The following is a 22,979-nucleotide window of genomic DNA, read 5'->3' as shown; positions in this document are numbered from 1 at the left end:
CCGCCAAAAGGTGCACTGTTTGCATCCGGAAATTAGCATTGCTAATGAAAACGTGCGAAAATGAAACGTGTCCAGAGCAGTATTTCATCATTCTTCGTTCGGCCAGCAAATAAAAAACAATCAAGCCCAACATCCACACTTACCTGCAGCACAAAGGATGAACAGGAGGAGGATGCCCAGGATAAGTCCCGTAGAGAAGATAACGTTGTTTACGAGTCTGGGAACATCTCGCAGCATACAGTTGGTGGCTGTCTAGAGCCGGCACGATTTGCTAAATGGCAAGAGGGTCGAGAGTGGCTAATGGTGTCAACTGATGGGTCAGTGAAATGTGCAGCTTGCTCTGAAGTAAAAACTTTAGGCCCCAACACAGACGAGCGCCTTCACATTGATCCGGCATTTGTGAACGGTGTTAAAACCAGCTCAGCTAAAAAGCTGAATGATAAAATTAACAAGCATGGCAAATGCCAGTCCCACGTGAAATGCCTTGAAATTCTCCAAAAGAGACGTGATGCAGCATTTGAAACTGCCAATAATGTATGCGCAAGTCTGTGGAGGAAGAAGAATGAGGAGAGGGTACGGGCCACAGCGTACTGTATGCGCACTGCGTACATGATCTGCCAGAACGACCTGTCATTCAAAATGCTGCCACAGGTGATCGAACTGCAAGAACTGAATGGGGTTGATGTAGGGTCAATGCTGCACTCCGACAAAGCCTGTCGGAGTATGCTGATGTTCATCGCCCAGAAAATGGCAAGCCAATTAGTAGGGTTCATAACAAAATCACCTGCCAAATTCAGCATCCTCATCGACGAGAGCACGACCATCTCAAATAAAACATGTCTCATAGTTTACATTCGCATTCCCTTTGATGGAGAGGTTTGCAACTTCTATCAATTAATCGAATTGGAATCATGCATGGGTTCTGCCATACAAGACACGTTGCTGGACACCCTGGAGAGAGATGGCATCACCAAGGAAATGCTGTGCTCCCGGTTGATTGGTTTCGCGACTGACGGGGCCGCCGCTATGCTGGGCCGATACATGGGAGCTGCCACTCTCCTGCGCGATGAGATTAACCCTGACCTTACTGTAATTCACTGCATGAATCACAAATTGGAACTTGCAGTCCATGATGCGGTGAAGCACACAACAGACGCAAGTCATTTTCAGATGTTTACAGATTGCCTGTATGCATTTTTCTCCCAGAGCCCCAAGCACACCCGTGAGCTTGAAATCGCCACCTCCAATTTGGGCATGCATGCTCGCAGAATAGGCAGGGTGTTTGATGTGCGCTGGCTGTCTTCATCATGCACGTCAGTGACAGCTCTCTGGGAGAGTTATCCAGCTTTGGTGCGTCTCTTTTCTGCGTTGGCTGTGGACACCTCAAGATCCACCACAGAAAGGGCGAAGTGTCAGGGAATTCATTCCCAGATGACTCAGTGGATCTTTCTGATGGAACTAGCGCTGGTGAAAGATGCTCTGGAAACTCTGAAAGCCCTGTCTCTGTTCCTGCAGAGGAGAGATGCCACAGCCATCCAGGCCAATGCAGAGGTGGACATCGCAGTGAGGGGCCTGCGCTCCATGAAGCTCGCTGACGGCGCCAACACCAAAAGCCTGAGACAGGAACTCGACACGCACTCATTCAAGGGAGTGAATATCTGCCAGCCGAGCGACCGAGAGCAGCAGAGGGCAAGTGCGTTCCGTGACCGCTTCTTCACCTCGCTGGCAGATAATGTGGAGCACAGGCTGGACGACAACGGTGTGCTTGCTGCATGTGCTGTGCTGTGCCTCTTAAGCTGGCCGAAGGATGAAGGCGAGCGCATTCTGTTTGGGGAAGACAAACTTGTCAGAATTCAAAAAACCCTGGCAGCTGAGGTCTCTGACACCGCTCTGCTGCTGAAAGAATTTCGACAGTACAAGTTCAACGGAGTCCAAGGAGAAAATCTCCTTAACTTGCTTTCCGTCGTCTCCACGCTTCCCGTGTCAACAGCAGAGTGTGAACGTGGATTTAGCTCCATGAATCACATCCTTACTGATGAGCGCAACAGAATGAATGTATCCACACTGAACAGCCTTCTTTTCCTCGCTGTCAATGGGCCAGACGTGCGTTCCTTCCCTGCTGAGAAATTCGCAGAAATGTGGATTAAAGAAGGGCGAAACGCGGCGGATAGCGCACTGACGGGAAAGCAGAAAAGGCCACATGAACTGCGCCATCAGAGCAAACTGTTCATTTAGTATTCATGTATTTTAGTGATTTTCGAGTCACTGTCCATTTAATCCGGAGGGAGAGAAACATCACAGAAACGCGACAAGCAATGCGAACTTTGTTGTGTGTTAGTGTTCATGTATTTAGTCAGAGAGATAGGAAGATGAATTTACTATCTCTGGTTTAGTGTTCGTTTTCATTTAGTGTTATTCATTTGATATCATCGGATGTTACTGAGCTGTTAGCCTATTGCTACCTTAATTTTGTGACGTTTCATGATTAAAAAAAAAAATCCCCCCTTCTGGTTTTTTGACAAATCGCACCCTGTGTATATATATATATATATATATATATATATATATATATATATATACACACACACACACACACACACATACATATACATATATATGCTCGTGCTAACAAACTGTACACAGCTTTGGTGGGGAATCACCTCCCTGACTCGCCTGAGAGTTTCAATTGTACAGGACCTCGCAATCAGTGCTCCTTGCCAGAGACTTCCGATAGGGCCGAGTCTCCGTCACTCAGGAGATGCCGGGAGCAATTTATGTCATTTTGACAGAACATAGTGAAAACATATATATCACATGTGTCCACTCAATTCTCAACTGGGCCATTCAGAGGAAATCAGGTTCACGGGCAATAAATATTTATATTTATAAACTGGGCACTTGTGGAGGATTTCTGTGGCGAAAGCCAGGGTACTCACTCTTAAAGGCAGGATACATGGGTACTGTATTGGTGATCAATGAAGCATCATATCTGGATTCAGGAGTGATGGATAAATCTGTGGAGAAATGACAAAAGACCATTTTTCTATGATTCAGTCACTGAATTTATTGACCACATTGTTTCCTTTTTTTTTTCTCAGATGTCTAATCTCTTTCCTCGGAACTTAGATATCTAATGACCTTTAAGCTTTACGTGTGTGTGTGGGTGTGTGTGCGTGTGTGTGAGAGAGATAGAGAGAGAGAGAGAGAGAGACTAACCAGATGGGTACAGAAATCCACGGATGATCTCTTGATCCTGGTTGGTGGAGTCACAGTTCAGGGTGTGTTCGGGAGGAATTCGGACGTCCGCTCTTACACATTCTGAGCCTGGAATGGGTGGGAAAGTGCTCTCTATCTGCAGACATAAACACAATACTGGGTGTCTACACTCACCAGCCACTTTATTAGGAACACCCAGACAAACCCTGCTGTTTTATGCAGTTATCTAATCCGTAAATCCCTTGACAGCAGTCATCACTGTCATCACAGTGCATCAAATCATGCAGATACAAATCAAGAGCTTCAGTTAATATTCACTTCTTCAAACATCAGAATGGGGAAAAAAAAATTGTTCTCAAAGTGTGACTTTCACTTGGTGCCAGATGGACTGGTTTGGGTATTTCACAAACTGCTGATCTCCTGGTGTTTTCACACACAACAGTCTCTAGAGTTTACACAGAATGGTGCGAAAAACAAAAAAACATTGAGTGAGTGAGTGACAGTTCTGTGGGTGGAAACAAACACCTTGTTGATAAGAGAGGTCAGAGGAAAATGGCCAGATTGAGCAGCTTGAGCTGCCAGGAAGGATATAGTAACTCATATAATCACTCTTTACAACCGTGGTGAGCAGAAAAGCATCTCAGCATGCAACAGCAGAAGAACGCATTGGGTTCTACTCCTGCAGCCAAGAACAGGAATCTCAGAATCAAGAGCAAGTTCCTATTAAAGTGGCCGGTAGGTAAGTGTCGTATGATAATATAAGTATGAGGAAGTCAGCAGCACTGACATACATGTCCATACATGTCTATCACAGACATTAATATTTAAATAATATTGGCTGGCTTTTTTTCGTGGTATATCAGATATATTCCACTCAGCTAGCATGATATTGAACAAGTCGAAGATGAATAACTGAATGGAATATGTCTGATATACCATGAAAAAAAGCCAGCCAATATTATTATTATTATTATACATATACATTCCTTTTGGGTATTCACCGCGACTTTCTCTTTCAAAATTCTCTCAGAATCTTCCGTATTTAAAGGAGATACGTAGAACCATGGCCTCACTTTCGTTTATAAATGCCTTGGGACCTCAAGAATGGCACAGGAATAGTTTTAAGTGTTAACAACGAATCTAATATCGTAATTTTTACGATTAAAATGATTCATATAGGTAGCAGTCTGAGTGAATGGCCTTGACATCCATAACGTCACAGCAGGAAGTTTATTGGTCTCATTACCATTTCCGCTATACTAAAACACAGAACTGACTGCAACTCTGATCCTCCATTTTGAGCTAATTTATCGCCACACCACATAGATGTACCAGCAAGACGACAGAAGGTGGATTTACGTTGCATTCATGGCCCAAGAATGTTCAAACTGCAAAGATTTGGACGTGTTTTGCGAGACGTTAACAGGCACATTGGGCGGCGACGAAGTGGTCTCTCCTCTGCTCTGCACATTTGACTGAGGACTCGTACGAAATCTCTGATCTGTTGAGGAGTGTTGGCCAGAAGCCTGTATTGAAAGAGGGTGCAGTATCAACAATTTAAATAAAACTACAAGAAAAAGGAAAGTTTTTATTTATTTTAAAAGAAAATTAAGTTCAGTTGCACCGGTCTTCCCGGAGTGTGAGCTGAGGGTTGTTGGTAAAACCCGGGATGGAATGGGACGTGACATATTGCTCAGGCAGTGACCTCCCTGCAGTTGTTGCTAAAACCGGTGACATCCCGTTCCTTCCCGGCCTGAGCCGAGCAGTAATGGCAGAGTACTCAGTATGGAGAAAATGGAGAATGAGTGGACCAGCCATCTGATTTCTCCGCTGGATATTGCTGCCATCTCGCCCTTACGTGGAAGAAGTGAATGAACGGAGAACTGAATGAAGAACTGAAAGTCAGATTGTTTCAAAACAATCGGCCACAAGATCGGCCTTCAAGAAGCGAGAACACAGACGGGTAAGCTCCGACTCTCATTTGGATACAAAACAACATGTTTCTCTGCATTTAGATTAATAGATGTAACTTGTATTGTGTATTTAAGTTACCAGTATAAGATTATTTAATTTGCTTCAGAATGTGATTGTCTCAGTTCATCTGATTATTTAGTTAGCCTTTTACGTTTTATCAGTGAAAATGCATGCATGTATGAGGGGTGTTTAATAAGTAATGCCCCTGACCCACTTCCAGTTGTCTGATCTAGCTGAAATTTTGCATGTGCAAGGATTTATATCTCTATAAGTTATGTGGCAAATTACAGCTCTGAACTAATTGTGGTTTCTGATTTACATGTGTTTGAACTGAGTCAGGTGTGAAATGGAGCCTGTTGAGTGTCGCGCAGTGATCCGGTTTTTGTATTTGAAAGGACGCACACCACAGGAGACTTTTGATGAAATGAAAGAAACTTATGGTGATAATGCCCCATCATATGACCTTGTAAAATGCTGGCATCGTGAATTCAAACATGGCCGGAAGTCTGTGGAAACAGCTCCCAGACCTGGCCGCCCCCCTTCTGCCATTGATGAGGCATCTGTCCGTCAAGTTGAGGCTGCCATTTTGGAAGATCGGCGCATTACTATTCGCCAAATAGCCCAAGAGGTCAAGATTAGTACAGGGTCTGTGGAAACTATCATTCATGACCATTTGCATATGCATAAGGTGTCTGCCAGATGGATTCCCAGGTTACTCACACCTTTCCAGAAGCGAGAACGCGTAGAGTGCTCGAGGATGAATTTGGAGCTGTGCCAAGAAGATGAGTCAAAGTTTTTCAAAAGACTGATTACACAGGATGAAACCTGGGTCCATCACTATGATCCAGAGACCAAAGCCCAGTCAATGCAGTGGAAGCACTTGGACTCACCACATCCAAAGAAGGCAAGGGTGCAGCCCTCCGCTGGCAAGGTCATGCTCACAGTCTTCTAGGACCAGGACAGAGTAGTGATGACAGATTTCCTGGCAAAGGGTACCACAATTACAGGAGCCTATTATGCTTCACTTTTAAGGAAATTAAGAGAAGCTATCAAAATCAAGAGGCGGGGCAAGATCAGCAAAGTTATCCTCCTCCTGCAGGACAACGCTCCGGTCCACAACTCGCTTGTCGCCAGATCAGAAGCACGGGAGTGTGGCTATGAAATCCTCCCCCATCCTCCCTACTCTCCTGACCTTGCACCCTCTGACTTTCACCTCTTCCCAGCCATGAAGTTGTTTTTGAAAGGAAAGCATTTCCCAGATGATTCAGCCTTGATTTCTGAAGTCACGTCATGGTTGGAGGACCAACCTGGGGTGTTCTACAAAAACGGTCTCCAGAGCTGCATCAAACGATGGGAGAAATGCATAACTCTGGGTGGTTCCTATGTAGAGAAAGAGTAATAACTGTGCCAAGTTGCGTTGCTCTACTGCTATGGGAAGTGGGTCAGGGGCATTACTTATTGAACGCCCCTCGTACATGTCTGTTGCATAAGTTATAACACCTATCCTGTTTTAATGAGAGTCAACCCACAATCAGTGAAGTCAAATCAGTCTTAGTTGAGCAAGTCAGTAACGGTATTTCTTACTTTCACCATAAATTTTTATTTATATGACTTTGGTCTATACGGTAGCTGTCAAAGGCGTCGGCCTTAAAACCGGTTACCGCTGTGACGTCACGCACTCAGGGCCGGCTGGCTCAGCGGGGCAGCTCGAATGCCAACTTTGCGGTCGTTTTTAACTATTCGCGCTCCGACGTGCCACGTCATGTTGTCTAGACAACCATGCAATAAACCATATTCAGCGCTCATTTTCCATTGGGTAGAGTGACGTAATACACGTAGGATAAGTGATATGATAACAATATTGCATGCTATCAAACTGAATGAATGAAACCCACTAGAAGGGAATGGAACACGTTTTTATTCCATCGAAAAAGTGCCCTGGATGTATAATAATAATAATAATAATAATAATAATTATTATTATTATTATTATTATTATTATTATTATTATTATTATTATTTCACATGCACTGCATTTAGCTACAATTTCACACACTCTCTTTTACTGTGTATTATCCTGTCATTGAGAAATTTGTGACTTTTCATTCAATTTTTGCTTCTGCGGTGCAGCTGTTCACATTTTAATTAAATTTTATATTGCGCCAGATATCAATTTAGTTCAGATGTCGATTTAAGTCATGACTGAACAAGGAACCTTGACAGAGAAACCAGTATACACACATAACCCACACAGTACAGTGTGGGTTCTTCAAAAAATGAAAATAAAAAAAATGTGCTAAATTAATGTAACATTTCAGACTTGTCACATGTAACCTGGTGTACACAGTGTGTAAGTGTGTATGGAGGTGTGTATGAGTTATACCTGTGGTGTGATAGTGAATGCCGTCCACAGGGGCATGTGCAGCTCGTAACTGTATGCGCTGATGTAGTCTGAGTGCTGCAGTAACGAGTACGAAGTCTGGAACAAAACGGCAGGGCGGCCAAACGGCAGGTGCGTCACATCTACAACACACACTCACGAATGAGTCTTACGGGTTGGTTGATTGGCTTTACTAAACTGGTACAGTGTATTATACAGTAAATCCAGTTTAAAATAATATTATTACATGAATGCCGTCAAAGACTTTCTTACACATTAGTAATGATTAGGACTGTGCCTTATTCAATATGATGGAGGGCTTAACTGTTTAATGAAGCAGCTCCTTTTGTGAAATATCCATCAGTGAGCTCTTCAATCATATTCTGTGAGATAAACAGAAAAAAAGTTCAAATGTTCACAGCAGTGCAGGAAGTTTCTTCAGTGATCCAATGTGATGGGGGAAGCATTAGCCTTATCGCAGTGTCCTGCTGTTCAGATTCCCTAAGGTAGTGCATAGGCTCAGGTTTTAAATGATGTAATGGCTTCATTTCACAACTCTTGAAGGAAGAACATATTAGTCGTTACACCACACAGCTGCTAGTCAGCGAGCAAACTGCGAAAAAAAACTGGGAAAAAAAACTGGGGAAAAAAAAGCTAGCATTACTGAAACATTGATAATGGCAAAAAAAGGGGGATGTCTAAAATAGTTTATACCAATTTAAAGTGAAGTTTAGGAAAATAACATTTGAAAAAGTTGCCAAGTCAGGCATCTCCTGTCAAGCAGAGCAACACAAACCAGTTATGTGCACCTGTGAGCTCATGTATGCATCAGAGGGTGGACAGCACTCTCCACTATGTTGCCCAGTGATGCAGCATGAGCAGCAGTTCAAAACCATGTGTTAATTTCATATAGCTCAGAAGAAGCACCTGCTAGCCTTCATGTTCCCTGGTTGCATCCGCCAACTTTGTTGGAGGAGGTTACATTTTTGCCTCTGCTTGTTTGCCTGTTCCCAACGTAACTTTAAAAGTAGTGAATCGATTTTGATGAACTTTGGTGGAAAGGTGAGACATGGGCCAAGGAAAAACTGGTTAGATTTTGACACAAATCTGCATATGTATGTGGCTATAGGATACAGAAATGTATATGGATCCAGGATTGTTTGCCTGTTCTCAACATAACTCAAAAAGGAGTGAATGGATTTTGATAAAATATGGAGGAAAGCCAGGCCATGGACCAAGGAACAATTGCTTAGATTTTGACGCAAATCCAGATATGTATGTGGATCCAGATATGTATATGGATCCAGGACTGTTTGTCTGTTCCCAGCATAACTCAAAGTACTGAACATATTTTGATGAAAATTTGAGAAAAGGTGAGTGTGGCAGCGGGGGCGTGGTCATGCGTCAGTCTGTGACAGGAGGGCGGAGTCAGGGAAGGTAAGTGGCAGAATCACTACACCTGACAGCAATTAACCTGTGTTTGTGTGTCTTCCCAGTGATCACACCCTACTTAAGGAAAGAGAGCAAGAGCAGAGGGGCATATCCGGACTAGACGCTGGCTGTGTGTGTGTGTCTAAGCAATACCGAACTGTTCACTGAAAAGTGTGGCAATAAAGCCTTTTTGCAAACCTGATCTCTGTCCTGCCGTCCTCTGTGCTCCACCCACCCCTAGTGAACTGTTACAGTGGTGCCGAAACCCAGGATCAGAGTGGAGCACCAGCAGATCAGCCCCATGGTGTCCTCCCCGTTCGCCGACCTGGTCCACGCCCTCGCCATGGCCCAGCAAAGCCAGCACCAGGCGCTCGTCACCCTCTGGAAGGAACAGGAGCGACGCTTCGAAGCCCTGGTGCTGGCCCAGCAGGAAGACCGCGAGGCCTTGGGGTGGCCGATGGAGCGGCGCGCCTTCTCCCCCTCCTAACGGGAGAGGCGCAGCTGGCCGCGCTACAGCTCCCCGCCGACCGCCGGCTGGCCTACACGGACCTCCGCTGGGCCGTCCTCCAGCGTGTGGGGCACACGCCAGAGCAACAGCGCCAGCGCTTCCGCGCTTTGCGCTTGGAGGAAGTCGGCTGGCCGTTCGCGTTTGGCCAGCAGCTCCGGGACGCCTGCTGGCAGTGGCTGAGGGCCGGCAACCGCGACGCCGAGGGGATCATCGACCAGGTGGTGCTGGAACAATTCATCGCTCGCCTACCAGCAGGAACCGCGGAGTGGGTCCAGTGCCACCGCCCGGCATCGCTGGATCAGGCAGTCGAGCTGGCTGGCGGAGGATCATTTGGCGGCTGTTCCGGCGGCAGGACAGCAGATGGCATCTTCTCTCCTCTTCTCTCTCTCCCCCTCCTTCTGTGTCCCGTCCTCGCCCCATTCCCCCACCGTGGAGACGGGGGCCGGAGCCACCCCAGCCGGCCCGCCGCACCCGCGGTGCCCTCCCGTTTCTCCCTTCTGTGTCTGTCTCTCCCCCACCTCAGGTGAGTGAGCCCCAGAACACCAGTGCAGAGGGAAAGCCCGGGCCGGTTTGCTGGCGCTGCGGGGAGCCGGGCCATCTTCAACAGCAGTGCACGGCAATGGAAGTGGGCGTGGTGGTTCGGATCCCCGATGCGCCAGAGGCCGCCCTCGATCGGGCCGGAGCGTATTGCATACCGGTGAGTATCCAAGGGGCTACATATCAGGCGTTGGTGGATTCTGGTTGTAATCAGACCTCAATTCGCCAAAGCCTGGTTCAAAACGAGGCACTGGGGGGAGCACAGGGGGTGAAGGTGTTGTGTGTGCATGGGGATGTTCACCGCTACCCTTCGGTGTCGGTCCACATTTTTTTCAGAGGAGAAAAAGCTATAGTGAAGGCAGCGGTTAATCCTCGCCTTACCCACTCTTTAATTTTGGGGACTGATTGGCTGGGGTTTCGGGATTTAATGACACATCTAGTGAAGAGTGGGTCCTGCCATTTAGCAGAGGGAGGTCCCGGTGTCGCTTTGGCGGGAGCAGCTGTCACAGAGCCGTCTACATCATCTCCGCCTCAGAGTGAGGAGCCGCCGGCTCCTCCTCTCTCTATTGGGGAATCCCTTGCGGATTTCCCATTAGAGCAGTCGCGAGACGAGACTCTGAGGCATGCGTTTGACCAAGTGAGAGTAATCGATGGTCAAACGCTCCCGCCGAACGCCACCCCGCCCTCCCCTTACTTCACGATTACGAAGGATAGGTTATACCAAGTGACGCAGGACACTCAGACTAAAGAGTGAGTCATGCAGCTTTTAATTCCGAAGAGCCGCCAGGAATTGGTATTCCAGGCGGCTCACTTTAATCCCATGGCTGGACACTTAGGGCAGGATAAAACACTAGCCCGAATAATGGCCCGGTTCTATTGGCCGGGGATTCGCGGTGATGTCCGTAGGTGGTGTACGGGGTGCCGCGAATGCCAGTTAGTAAATCCAGCGGCCATTCCAAAAGCGCCTTTGCGCCCTCTACTGTTAATCGAGACCCCGTTCGAAAGAATTGGGATGGATCTCGTCGGGCCATTAGATCGGTCAGCACGAGGGTACCACTTTATATTAGTTCTAGTGGACTATGCAACGCGATACCCGGAAGCAGTGCCTCTTCGCAATATCTCAGCACACAGTATTGCGGAGGCACTCTTCTGCGTTATCTCCCGAGTTGGAATCCCGAAAGAGATTCTGACTGACCAAGGCACCTTGTTTATGTCATGTACACTGAACGAACTGTATGGGTTATTGGGTATTAAGCCGATCCGCACCAGCGTGCATCACCAACAAACGGACGGTTTAGTGGAACGGTTCAACCGCACCCTCAAGAACATAATTAAAAAATTCGTAAGTGAGGACGCACGTAATTGGGATAGATAGCTTGAACCCTTGCTCTTTGCAGTGTGAGAGGTCCCCCAAGCCTCCACGGGGTTCTCCCCGTTCGAATTGTTATACAGGCGTAAGCCGCGCGGCATCCTAGACGTGCTGCGGGAAAACTGGGAGGAGGGACCTTCACCAAGTAAAAACAAAATCCAATACGTTATTGACCTGCGCGCAAAACTCCACACGCTCACGCACCTAACTCAGGAGAATTTGCGGCAGGCCCAAGAACGACAAGCCCGCCTGTACGACAAGGGTACGCGCCTTAGGGAGTTTGCACCGGGAGAGAAAGTACTCGTACTGTTGCCTACATCGAGCTCCAAATTAGTCGCCAAGTGGCAAGGACCCTTTGAGGTCACACGGCGAGTCGGGGACGTTGACTATGAGGTGAGGCGAACGAATGGGGCGGGGCGCTACATATTTACCACCTCAACCTACTCAAACTCTGGAATGAGGAGGTCCCCGTGGCGTTGGTGTCGGTGGTTCCGGAGAAGGCGGAGCTGGGGCCGGAGGTGCAAAAGGGAACATTGGCATCGCGTACCTCTCCGGTCCCCTGTGGAGACCACCTCTCCCTGACCCAACTCGCGGAGGTTACCCAGTTGCAGACCGAGTTTTCGGACGTGTTCTCGCCCCTGCCCGGCCGCACCAACCTCATAGAGCACCACATTGAGACGCCCCCGGGGGTGGTAGTGCGTAGCCGCCCTTACAGGTTACCCGAGCACAAGAAAAAGGTGGTTCTGGAAGAACTCGAGGCCATGCTCGAAATGGGCATCGTCAAGGATTCCCACAGTGACTGGAGCAGCCCGGTGGTCTTGGTACTCAAGGCTGACGGGTCGGTCCGGTTCTGTGTGGACTATAGAAAAGTCAACGCAGTGTCTAAATTTGATACGTACCCAATGCCTCATATTGATGAGTTGCTCGATCGGCTAGGCACGGCTCGTTTTTACTCGACGCTGGATTAAACAAAGGGTTATTGGCAGATCCCCTTGACTCCATTATCCCGGGAAAAAACGGCCTTTTCCACACCGTTTGGCTTGCACCAATTCATCACACTTCCGTTTGGGCTGTTTGGGGCGCCTGCTACGTTTCAGCGGCTGATGGACAGGGTCCTCCACCCCCACGCCACCTATGCGGCCTCATACCTCGACGATATCATCATTTATAGTAATGACTGGCAGCGGCACTTACAACACCTGAGGGCCGTCCTTAAGTCGCTGAGACGAGCGGGTCTCACAGCCAACCCAAAGAAGTGTGCGATTGGGCAGGTGGAAGTACAGTATCTGGGCTTCCACTTGGGCAACGGGCAGGTGCGTCCCCAAATTAACAAGACAGCAGCAATTGCGGCCTGCCTGAGGCCCAAGACCAAAAAGGGGGTGAGACAGTTCCTGGGGCTGGCTGGCTACTATCGTAGGTTTATACCTAATTATTCAGACATCACCAGCCCGCTGACTGATCTCACTAAAAAGGGGGCACCAGATCCGGTCCAGTGGACGGAGCAATGCCAGCGGGCTTTCTCTGAGGTAAAGGCTGCACTGTGTGGGGGGCCACTTTTACACTCCCCTGACTTTTCTCTCCCTTTTATGTTGCAGACCGATGCGTCGGACAGAGGGCTGGGGGTGGTTTTGTCCCAGGAGGTGGAGGGGGAGGACTGCCCCATCCTGTACATTAGCAGGAAGCTGTCAGTGCATGAGGGGTGCTACAGCACTATCGAGAAAGAGTGTCTGGTGATCAAGTGGGCGGTCCTCGCCCTCCGCTACTACCTGCTGGGGCGCCCTTTCACCCTCTGTTCGGACCACGCGCCCCTCCAGTGGCTCCACCGCATGAAGGATGCCAACGCGCGGATCACCCGTTGGTATCTGGCACTCCAACCCTTCAATTTTAAGGTGGTCCACAGGCCGGGGGTGCAGATGGTCGTGGCGGACTTCCTCTCCCGTCGGGGGGGGGGGAGTCGGCTGCAGGCCGGACAGCCGCCCGGCCTGAGTCGGGCGGTGGGGGGATGTGGCAGTGGGGGCATGGTCATGCGCCGGTCTGTGACAGGAGGGCGGAGTCAGGGAAGGTAAGTGGCAGAATCACTACACCTGACGGCAATTAACCTGTGTTTGTGTGTCTTCCCAGTGACCGCGCCCTACTTAAAGAGGGAGAGCGAGAGCAGAGGGGCATATCCGGACTAGACGCTGGCTGTGTGTGTGTGTCTAAGCAGTACCGAACTGTTCACTGAAAAGTGTGGCAATAAAGCCTTTTTGCAAACCTGATCTCTGTCCTGCCGTCCTCTGTGCTCCACCCACCCCTAGTGAAATGTTACAGTGAGCCATGGGCCAATGAACAATTGGTTAGATTTTGACACAAATCCAGATGTCTGTGGATCCAAGATCCAGATATTTACACGGATCCAGGATTGTTTGTCTTTTCCCAACATAACTCAAAAAGTAGTGAACGGATTTTGAAGAAATTTGGAGGAAAGCCAGGCCATGGGCCAAGCAACAATTGGTTAGATTTTGACGCAAATCCAGATATGTATGTGGATCCAGGATTGTTTGTCTGTTCCCAACATGACTCAAAAAGTAGTGAATGGATTTTGACAAAATGTGGAGGAAAGCCAGGCCATGGACCAAGGAACAATTGGTTAGATTTTGATGCAAATCCGGATGTGGTTTGGTGGAGGTACGGTATCCACTCTACCGAGTGCCCTTCTAGTCTTTTGAAATCTCCATTGCTTTTATGCAGCATCTGGAAGTGTAAATCTGTTCCAGGGTGGGGAGGGGGCAGCCTATTGTTTTCCCTGCTGCCCTAATGACCCTGTGGAGCACCTTCTTCTCTGAGGATGTGCAGCTGCCGTACCAAACACACAGTCCGTACGTGAGCACACTCTCTATGGAGCAGTGATAGAAGGCCCGGAGCAGATTTTGGGGGAGACAGTTCTTATCCCATCTCATTATCTGTAGCCGCTTTATCCTGTTCTACAGGGTCGCAGGCAAGCTGGAGCCTATCCCAGCTAACTACGGGCGAAAGGTGGGGTACACCCTGGACAAGTCGCCAGGTCATCACAGGGCTGACACATAGACACAGACAACCATTCACACTCACATTCACACCTACGGTCAATTTACAGTCACCAGTTAACCGAACCTGCATGTCTTTGGACTGTGGGGGAAACCGGAGCACCCGGAGGAAACCCACGCGGACACAGGGAGAACATGCAAACTCTGCACAGAAAGGCCCTCGCCGGCCACGGGGCTCGAACCCGGACCTTCTTGCTGTGAGGCGACAGCGCTAACCACTACACCACCGTGCCGCCGGAGACAGTTCTTTCTGAGGATTTTCAGAAAGTACAGTCTCTGCTGCGCCTTCTTCAGCAGCAACTTGGTGTTGGCACTCCAGGTTAGGTCGTTCTCCAGCTCAATGCCGAGAAACCTGAACACCGGGACCCTCTCCACACAGGCCCCGCTGATGATGAGTGGCTGGATGTCAGTTTTGTTTTTCCTAAAGTCAATAACCAGCTCCTTTGTTTTGGTGGTGTTGAGGAGCAGATTGTTGACTTTAACCACTCTGACAGCCACTCCACCTCGTCCCTGTATGCCAGCTCACCCTCCTCGCCCAAGATGAGTCCGACCATGGTCATGTCATCTGTGAACTTTACAATCTTGTTGCTGAGGTGGGTGGAGACACAGTCATACGTGTAGAGGGTGTAAAGGAGTGGGCTAAGTACACAACTCTGTGGTGAGCCGGTGTTCAGGCTGAGAGCAGTGGAGGTGTGGGAACCCAGCCTGACCCTTTGGGAGCAGCCTGACAGAAAGTCCAGCTGCAGGTGAGTGATGGAAGCCCAAGGTCTGCCAGCTTGGACACCAGTCGTTGTGGGAGTATGTGGGAGTATGTGGGAGAAAGTCCAGCTGCAGGTGAGTGGTGGAAGCCCAAGGTCCGCCAGCTTGGACACCAGTCATGGGAGTATGTGGGAGAAAGTCCAGCTGCAGGTGAGTGGTGGAAGCCCAAGGTCCGCCAGCTTGGACACCAGTCGTTGTGGGAGTATGGTGTTAAACGCTGAGCTGAAGTCCACAAAGAGCATTCTGATGTAGCTCCCCTGCTTCTCCAAGTGGGTCAGTGCAGCGTGAAGTGCTGTGGATACAGCATCCTCTGTGGATCTCTTTGCTTTGTAAGCAAATTGAAGAGGGTCCAGCTCAGCAGGCAGGCAGGCAAGGATATGACTCCGCACCAGTTTCTCAAAGCACTTCATGATGACAGTTGTAAATGCCACTGGGCAGTAGTCATTCAGGGTGTTGATGTTAGTTTTTTTGGCAGCGGTACAATGGTTGAGGACTTAAGGCAGGATGGGACAATGGCCTGAGACAGGGACTGGTTAAAAATCCCTGTGAAGATTCCAGCCAGCTGATCCACACAGTCTTTCAGCACCCATCCTGTCACACCGTCGGGTCCTGCAGCCTTCCTTGGGTTCACCTTCCTCATCACCCACCTCACCTCATACTCCTCTACTGTGAGTGTGAGGCTGCTGTGGACAGGCGGCTGTGATGGAGCTGCTGTTGGTGTCACCTCAAAGAGGGCAAAGATGTTCAGCTCCTCTACCAGGGAAGAGTCTCCCTCCGTGGGCGGGGAGTTGCTGGATCTGTAACTGGTGACCCTGTGCTGGACACCCTGCCACACTGCCTGGTGTTGTTGCTCCTGAGCTGGTCCTCTATCCTCCTTCTGTATATTGCCTTGGCCTCGCGGATGCCTCTTTTCAGGTTGGCTCTAGCTGCACTGTAGAGTGCCTTATCCCCTGACCTGAAAGCATTGTTCCTGGCTTTCAACAGGCTCTGGACCTCCTTTGTCATCCAGGGCTTCCTGTTGGGATAAATCCTTATACGTTTGTCCCTGATGACATTGTCTGCGCAGAACCTGATGTAATCCAGGACTGCTGTAGTGTGGTTCTCCAGGTCCTGGTGAGCAAAATCCTCCCAGTCGGTTCTTTGGAAGCAGTCCTGTAGCTGGTGGGAGGCATCCTCAGGCCATGTGCTAACAGTCCGGGTCGTAATGGGAACTTGTTTCTGGAGGGGGGTGTATGCAGGGATCAGAAGCAGGGACATATGATCAGACTGGCCAAGGTGTGCAAGGGGTTTAGCCCTGTAGGCCTGTCTGATGTTTGTGTACAACTTGTCCAGTGTTTTTTCTCCCCTGGTTGTACACTATGTGTTGATGGAAAATTTGGGGAGGACTACTTTCAGATCAGCATGATTAAAGTCCCCGGAAATGATGTGAGCAGCCTCGGGATACTTGTTCTGTTTGTTGCTGATGGTGTCATGCAAAAGCCCCAGAGCCGAGCTAGCATTAGCATCTGGTGCTATATACACAGCAGTGAGTAGTACAGCGTTAATCTCATGGGGGAGGTACAAGCGTCTGCATTTAATTGTCATGAACTCCACATCCGGAGAGCAGTGTCTAGCGACTACTGTGGAATTCTGTGGAATGTTGTGGATATGGAGAAAGTCGTATGACAATCTTCCCTCGATCTCTTGTCCTATAGATAAAATATCCAGCCAGCTATAGGTGTTTTTAACCAGGCAGGATGGAAAAAATGAACTCTGAGTCGGAGAGCACAAAGCCGCTGCATCTAGGTGTGCCACCATGTTGATTTTAGTGAAAAATAAGTACAACACTGAGTGTGTGTTTATTATTGCTCAGAACTAGCAATCTCTGGACATTTTATCAGAGGAATGTTTGAAACTGTGCCTTCATGTGCACTTTATGATCATAACATACAGTCATGTGAAAAAATAAGTACATCCCATGGAAATTGTAGACTTCTCAACATATTTAAATAAGCAAACATTTCACTCTCTTTGATACAATGCCTACAGGCAAAGGTGATATACTCCAACAAAAAAACATAAAATTGGCATTTTGTAGTCATTTTCATATGTAAATAATAATTTTAAAATAACAGTAAAAAAAAAGTAAGGACACTCTGGAAAAAGTAAGTACACCCTTACATTTATTACACTTTCAAGTCCATAACATTAGAATCGGGTGTTCCAGATTCAGTGCCATTGATTAGAACCTCCTGCAAGTGAAGGTGCAGGTGGAACCTGTCTTATTTAGACCTGACATCTAAGGTCTGGTGTTCTCTTTGCTAGTGAAGTGTGTGGTGTTATCAGAAGTGTTTGGGTCCCCTTCTGTTTTCTTTATACATGCTTCAGCTTGGGTCAATTTTTAAGAGACACAATATTTCCTATCACTGCTACGCAGATGATACTCAGTTTTACCTGCCAGCTTCACCTGATCCCCACTTCACAAACAGCCTCATTAGCTGCCTGAACAACATTAAACGTTGGATGGCAGGAAACTTCCTTCAGCTGAATGACAGCAAGACTGAGGTGGTCATCTTTGGCCCCTCCAATTCAGCCGCCAGTATCACCCCCACCCTTGGTCCCTTGTCTGCATATTTGCACAGTGAGGTTAAAAATCTTGGTGTTTTTATGGACAATAGTTTGAGTTTTAACAAGCAGGTAGCAAATGTGGTGAGAGGTAGTTCTTATCATTTGAGAAACATTGGAAAGCTAAAACCAATATTAGCTCCAAAAGACCTAGAAACAGTTATTCATGCTTTTATTACTTCTAGGTTAGACTACTGCAACGAGAAACGAGAAATGAGATGGCGCCAGAGTGCGTGGCCTGCCGTCTGTCTCTGCCAGTGTTATGTGTGTTTGTGCTGTATCTGTCACTTGTCTACTCACTACTGGTGTATGATTGCCAAACACTGACGGATATTCAAGTTTCTGCCAAAGATCTGGTGGGGTTTGATCATGGTGGCCAAAAGTCTTTGCCCCCTTTCCTATCGGGGATCCCAGTTCACCTCTGCTGCGCCCCAGCTCCATTCCTCCGGCATAAACACCACCGCTGCCGGGGTAAACGCAGCGGTCGACTGGTAAAGCTGAAGGCCTGTTTGTCGCGCACTTCCAAGGTTTCTTGGCTTAAGTATGGAGCAGTACCTCGCCTCGTTATTTCTCGATGCTCGTTGGACCTTGTCGACGCTTGGCTGGTACCTGTCGTCGGCCCGGATGAGATGTTCCAGCCCCATGGTCCCTGCTCTCCTCAGCCTCGCTGGCGTGGGGTGAATTTGTGCAACCTACGGCCTTTGTGTCGGGCCCCCCGGACGGTTACTACCATGGATCCACCAATTTCTGCTAAGTTTGGGCTCATCAATGCTAGGTTGCTAGTGAACAAAACTTTCATCCTGAAGGATTTCTTTACATCCCGAGGACTGGATTTTCTCTGTGTGACTGAGACATGGCTAGCTGTTGGTGAGTCCAGCGCCCTCACAGAACTTTTATCTGGGGACTGCTGCTATTTTAACTCCCACGGACCTCGGGCCGAGGAGGAGGAATAGCGACTATTTATAAAAGTCATTATAAATGTAAGCAACTGTCTCTGTCATTCTCTTTTACCAGCTTTGAGATGAGTTTATTTGAACTGGCTCGCCCTCACACAGTGTTGTGTGCAGTGGTCTACAGACCTCCCACACTGTAAAAAATAAAAAGTTACACCAACTTAAAAATTCAAGGCAACTTACTGCACAGGATTTTTGAGTTTATGTGACAACTATTGCCACTTTTCCACTACAAACGCGGCTGAGTTGGGCTGAGCCGTGCCGTGCTGAGTCGGGCTGAGCGGGGCTGTTGGAGTTGCATTTCGACTACAACCGTGCTGAACCGTGCTGGCTGGAAGTGGGTGGACACATTGGGTGGAGTTAGCGAAAGTGGGTGGACGTCAGGTGATGTCGTTAAGCAGCGCAAACAGTGACATCAGTGATCTTTTAAGCGGTAGTCTCACGACCCGAATAGTAAACAATAAACATGGAGGACATGGAGTCGTTAGTGTTGCTGGTCTTGGTGCTGTGGCTTGTTGTCACCGACAACGCGGACAGATACTGGCGAGAGCGTATAGATGAGGCGAGGCGCATAAGGCTTCAGAAATTCTCATAATTCGTAATTATTCTCCTTCCGGGTTTGCGGTGTTCACAGATCCCAGCGCGCTCGCGGGGCGTGTGTGGGCGTGTGAGGACACTCCTCCTCACCAATCAGTGCACAGGGGAGTGTCTGCTCACGCCCCCAGCCTCACTCGGCACGGCTTGGCTCGCTTCAGCCCCACTCCAAAACGGTGCGAGTTTTAGGGGCTAAGCAGGGCTGAAACGAGCTGAGTCGTGCTGGTTTTTGGTAGTCGAAACGCGAGCCGTGTCGGGCTGAAGGGAGCTGAAGCGAGCTGAAGTGAGCTGAAAAAGGGTAGTGGAAAAGGGCCATAAGATTTTTAAGTTTTGAAGAAAGTTGTGCCAACTTATACTTTTGGTCTTCATATTCACACAAACTTAATTTTTTTTTCAGTTTTACATGACAAGAATTCAACTTTAAGGCCACTAATCTTTCATCCGAGTAAAAACTTCAAAATTTGAGTTCAATTTTCTTTTTATCCCACAATAAAACAAATAACAATCCAATTCAAATAGCATGTTTATTTTAACATGATGGTAGCAAAACTGCTATAAAACTGTAGTGGCAGTGCTTTTTTGTTAACACTTGTTAAGTGCTTTTTTGTTAAGATTAGTGGCCTTAAAGTTGAATTCTTATCATGTAAAACTGAAAAAATTAAGTTTGTGGGAATATGAAGGCTAAGTTATCTGAGACCAAAAGTATAAGTTGGCACAACTTTCTTCAAAACTTAAAAATCTTAGTTGTCACATAAACTCAAAAATCCTGTGCAGTACGTTGCCTTGAATTTTTAAGTTGGCATAACTTTTTTTTTTTTTACAGTGCAAATACAATAAGGACTTCATAAGTGACTTTTCTGATTTCCTGGCTGAAATTATGCCCAAGTATGACCGAGTCCTTATTGTTGGGGATTTTAATGTTCATGTGTGTTGTCCTGATAAGCCAATGGTGAAGGACCTTATTGACTCTTAATCTAGTACAGTCTGTTTCTGGCCCCACACAAGAACGTGGACACACACTCATTCAGGAACGTGTCGTTCCTGAATCAATGTGTAACGACTTGGACGAGCTTAGTTCATGCTTTCACTCCTCCTGCCAAATTGTTTTAGACACTGTGGCTGCATTAAAAATTAGGCAGCCTAAAACTAAATGTGAACCCTGGCTAAATGACACCACTCGTGCTGTCAGACGCCAGTGCCGTAGAGCTGAGCGCAAGTGGAAGAGAGACAAACTGCAAGTGTCTTTTCAAATGTTAAGAGAGTGCTGGCATAACTATCAGACAACTGTGAAAGCTGCTAAAACTAAACATTTCTCTGATATTATTTTGTCAAACTGTCATAAGCCTCGTGTTCTGTTTAAGACCATCGACTCTGTTCTTAATGCTCCGCAGACCATTGGTATTGAGGTTTCGCCTGCTGTTTGTGAAGATTTTCTTCACTTTTTTATTGACAAAGTCACTGGCACTAAGGCTCTAATCTCACCTTCTGCATATGACCCTTCAGTCTCTGTCCCCTGCTCAGTTGTCCATGATAGGTTTGAGTCTGTGACTCTGTTTAGATTTACAGGATACTGTTGGTCATTTAAAGCTCTCAGGCTCTCCTAATGATGCTGTCCCCTCTCGATTATTTAAAGAGGTTTTTCCTACTGTGGGTCCATCCGTTGTGACATCACGAGAGGTTGGCTGCTCTCAGTGGGACCCTTCAATCAGTGCAAGGACACAAAGGTTAAAATAAATCAAGATTTTTAATGTTATGCCAGGAGATTAAACAGAAAAAGTATCTCAAAGTCCAATGTTCAAACGAAGATGGATTCCCAAAAGTCAAACTCAAACCATGTCTCTGGCTTTAGAACAACAAAATTATAGGCCGGTTTCCTTCAGTCCAATATCCTTTCCACAGAACAAACAAAATCTTCTGCCTTACTTTGAGTTCAGTCAACAATCCCTGTAGTCTTCGGCCCGGTGGCAGCCCAGTAACAGGCGTTCGTAACACAGGTAAGTATTTCAGTGCAAAAATCCCTCGGGTACGAATTCCAGACAAGCAGTTTGATGAATACTCCGCCCAGCGGGATCCACTCAGCAGGAGAGTCCATGAACCTCGCTCCTCTCTCCTCCACCTTCACACTGGGAGTTTTGAGCTCTCACAAAGCCCTCTTACTCATTAGGCCCTCATTGGTGTGTTGCCGTGTTGGGTGCTGAGGGTGAAGTTCCCAACTCCACCACCAGATGGAGTTATAGCTGCTTGTTGTTGGAGCCATCTACGTGTGACATAGCGCCCCTCGACGACGCAGCCTCTCGGGATATCACACCGTGCTTGCAGTTATTAATAGCAGTTTGTCCTCAGGTATAGTCCCTAAAAATTTTAAACATGCAGTAGTGCAACCTTTAATTAAAAAACTGGTTTAGATTCTGCAGTTCTGGCTAATTATAGGCCTATTTCTAAACTGCCCTTCCTTTCAAAACTCCTTGAAAAGACAGTCTACAATCAATTAATGTCCTTTCTGGAGGAGCACAATATTCTTGAGGTTTTCAAATCTGGTTTTAAATCACTGCATAGCACAGAATCGGCTCTTTTAAGAGTTTTTAACGATATTCTTTTAATCTGTGATTCCGGTGAATGTGCTGTTCTTGTACTTTTAGACCTAACTGCTGCATTTGACACTGTAGACCATGACATTTTAATTTCACATTTGGAGCAGTGGGTGGGCATCAGTGGCATAGCACTGGAGTGGTTCAGGTCGTACTTAGCAGATCGAACTTTCTGTGTGAGCCTTGGTGACTCTGTATCCTCCTCTGCTCCTCTGTCATGTGGTGTCCCACAGGGCTCAGTCCTAGGCCCTCTTCTCTTTTCTTTGTACCTGCTCCCGCTTGGTTCCATACTTAGGAAGCATGGTATTTCATTTCATTGTTATGCGGATGACACGCAGGTCTATATGCCTCTTAAAGGAACAGTCCACCGTACTTCCATAATGAAATATGCTCTTATCTGAATTGAGATGAGCTGCTCCGTACCTCTCCGAGCTTTTCACAACCTCCCAGTCAGTCAGACGTGCTGTCACTCCTGTTAGCAATGTAGCTAGGCTCAGCATGGCCAATGGTATTTTTTGGGGCTGTAGTTAGATGCGACCAAACTCTTCCGCGTTTTTCCTGTTTACATAGGTTTATATGACCAGTGACATGAAACATGTTCAGTTACACAAATTGAAATGTAGCGATTTTCTATGCTATGGAAAGTCCGCACTATAATGACAGGTGTACTAACACCTTCTGCGCGCTTCGACAGCGCATTGATACTGAGCTCCGTATCAATGCGCTGTCGAAGCGCGCAGAAGGTGTTAGTATGCCTGTCATTATAGTGCAGACTTTCCATAGCATAGAAAATCGCTACGTTTCAATTTGTGTAACTGAACTTGTTTCATGTCACTGGTCATATAAACCTATGTAAACAGGAAAAACGCGGAAGAGTTTGGTCGCATCTAACTACAGCCCCAAAAAATACCATTGGCCATGCTGAGCCTAGCTACATTGCTAACAGGAGTGACAGCGCGTCTGACTGACTGGGAGGTCGCGCAAAGCTCGGAGAGGTACGG

The 22,979-nt window shown here is 47.5% G+C and overlaps 1 protein-coding gene across 1 annotated transcript in view; it reads right to left on the bottom strand.

Moving 5' to 3' along the window:
* Nucleotides 1-22,979, bottom strand: part of enpp2l (ectonucleotide pyrophosphatase/phosphodiesterase 2-like) — a 136,019-nt gene that overhangs the window by 23,134 nt on the left and 89,906 nt on the right. The window contains exons 19-22 of the mRNA XM_060915315.1: nucleotides 7,896-7,953; nucleotides 7,574-7,713; nucleotides 3,217-3,352; nucleotides 2,937-3,014 (exon numbers count right to left, since the gene is read on the bottom strand). Coding sequence (XP_060771298.1) covers nucleotides 2,937-3,014; nucleotides 3,217-3,352; nucleotides 7,574-7,713; nucleotides 7,896-7,953 — 412 coding nt within the window. The remainder of the gene's footprint in view (nucleotides 1-2,936; nucleotides 3,015-3,216; nucleotides 3,353-7,573; nucleotides 7,714-7,895; nucleotides 7,954-22,979) is intronic.

This window comes from Neoarius graeffei, chromosome 2 (assembly GCF_027579695.1).
Source record: "Neoarius graeffei isolate fNeoGra1 chromosome 2, fNeoGra1.pri, whole genome shotgun sequence".
NCBI classification, from domain to species: domain Eukaryota; kingdom Metazoa; phylum Chordata; class Actinopteri; order Siluriformes; family Ariidae; genus Neoarius; species Neoarius graeffei.
The sequence above is the reverse complement of the archived record's forward strand: the minus strand, read 5'-3'. Positions and strand labels throughout refer to the sequence as shown.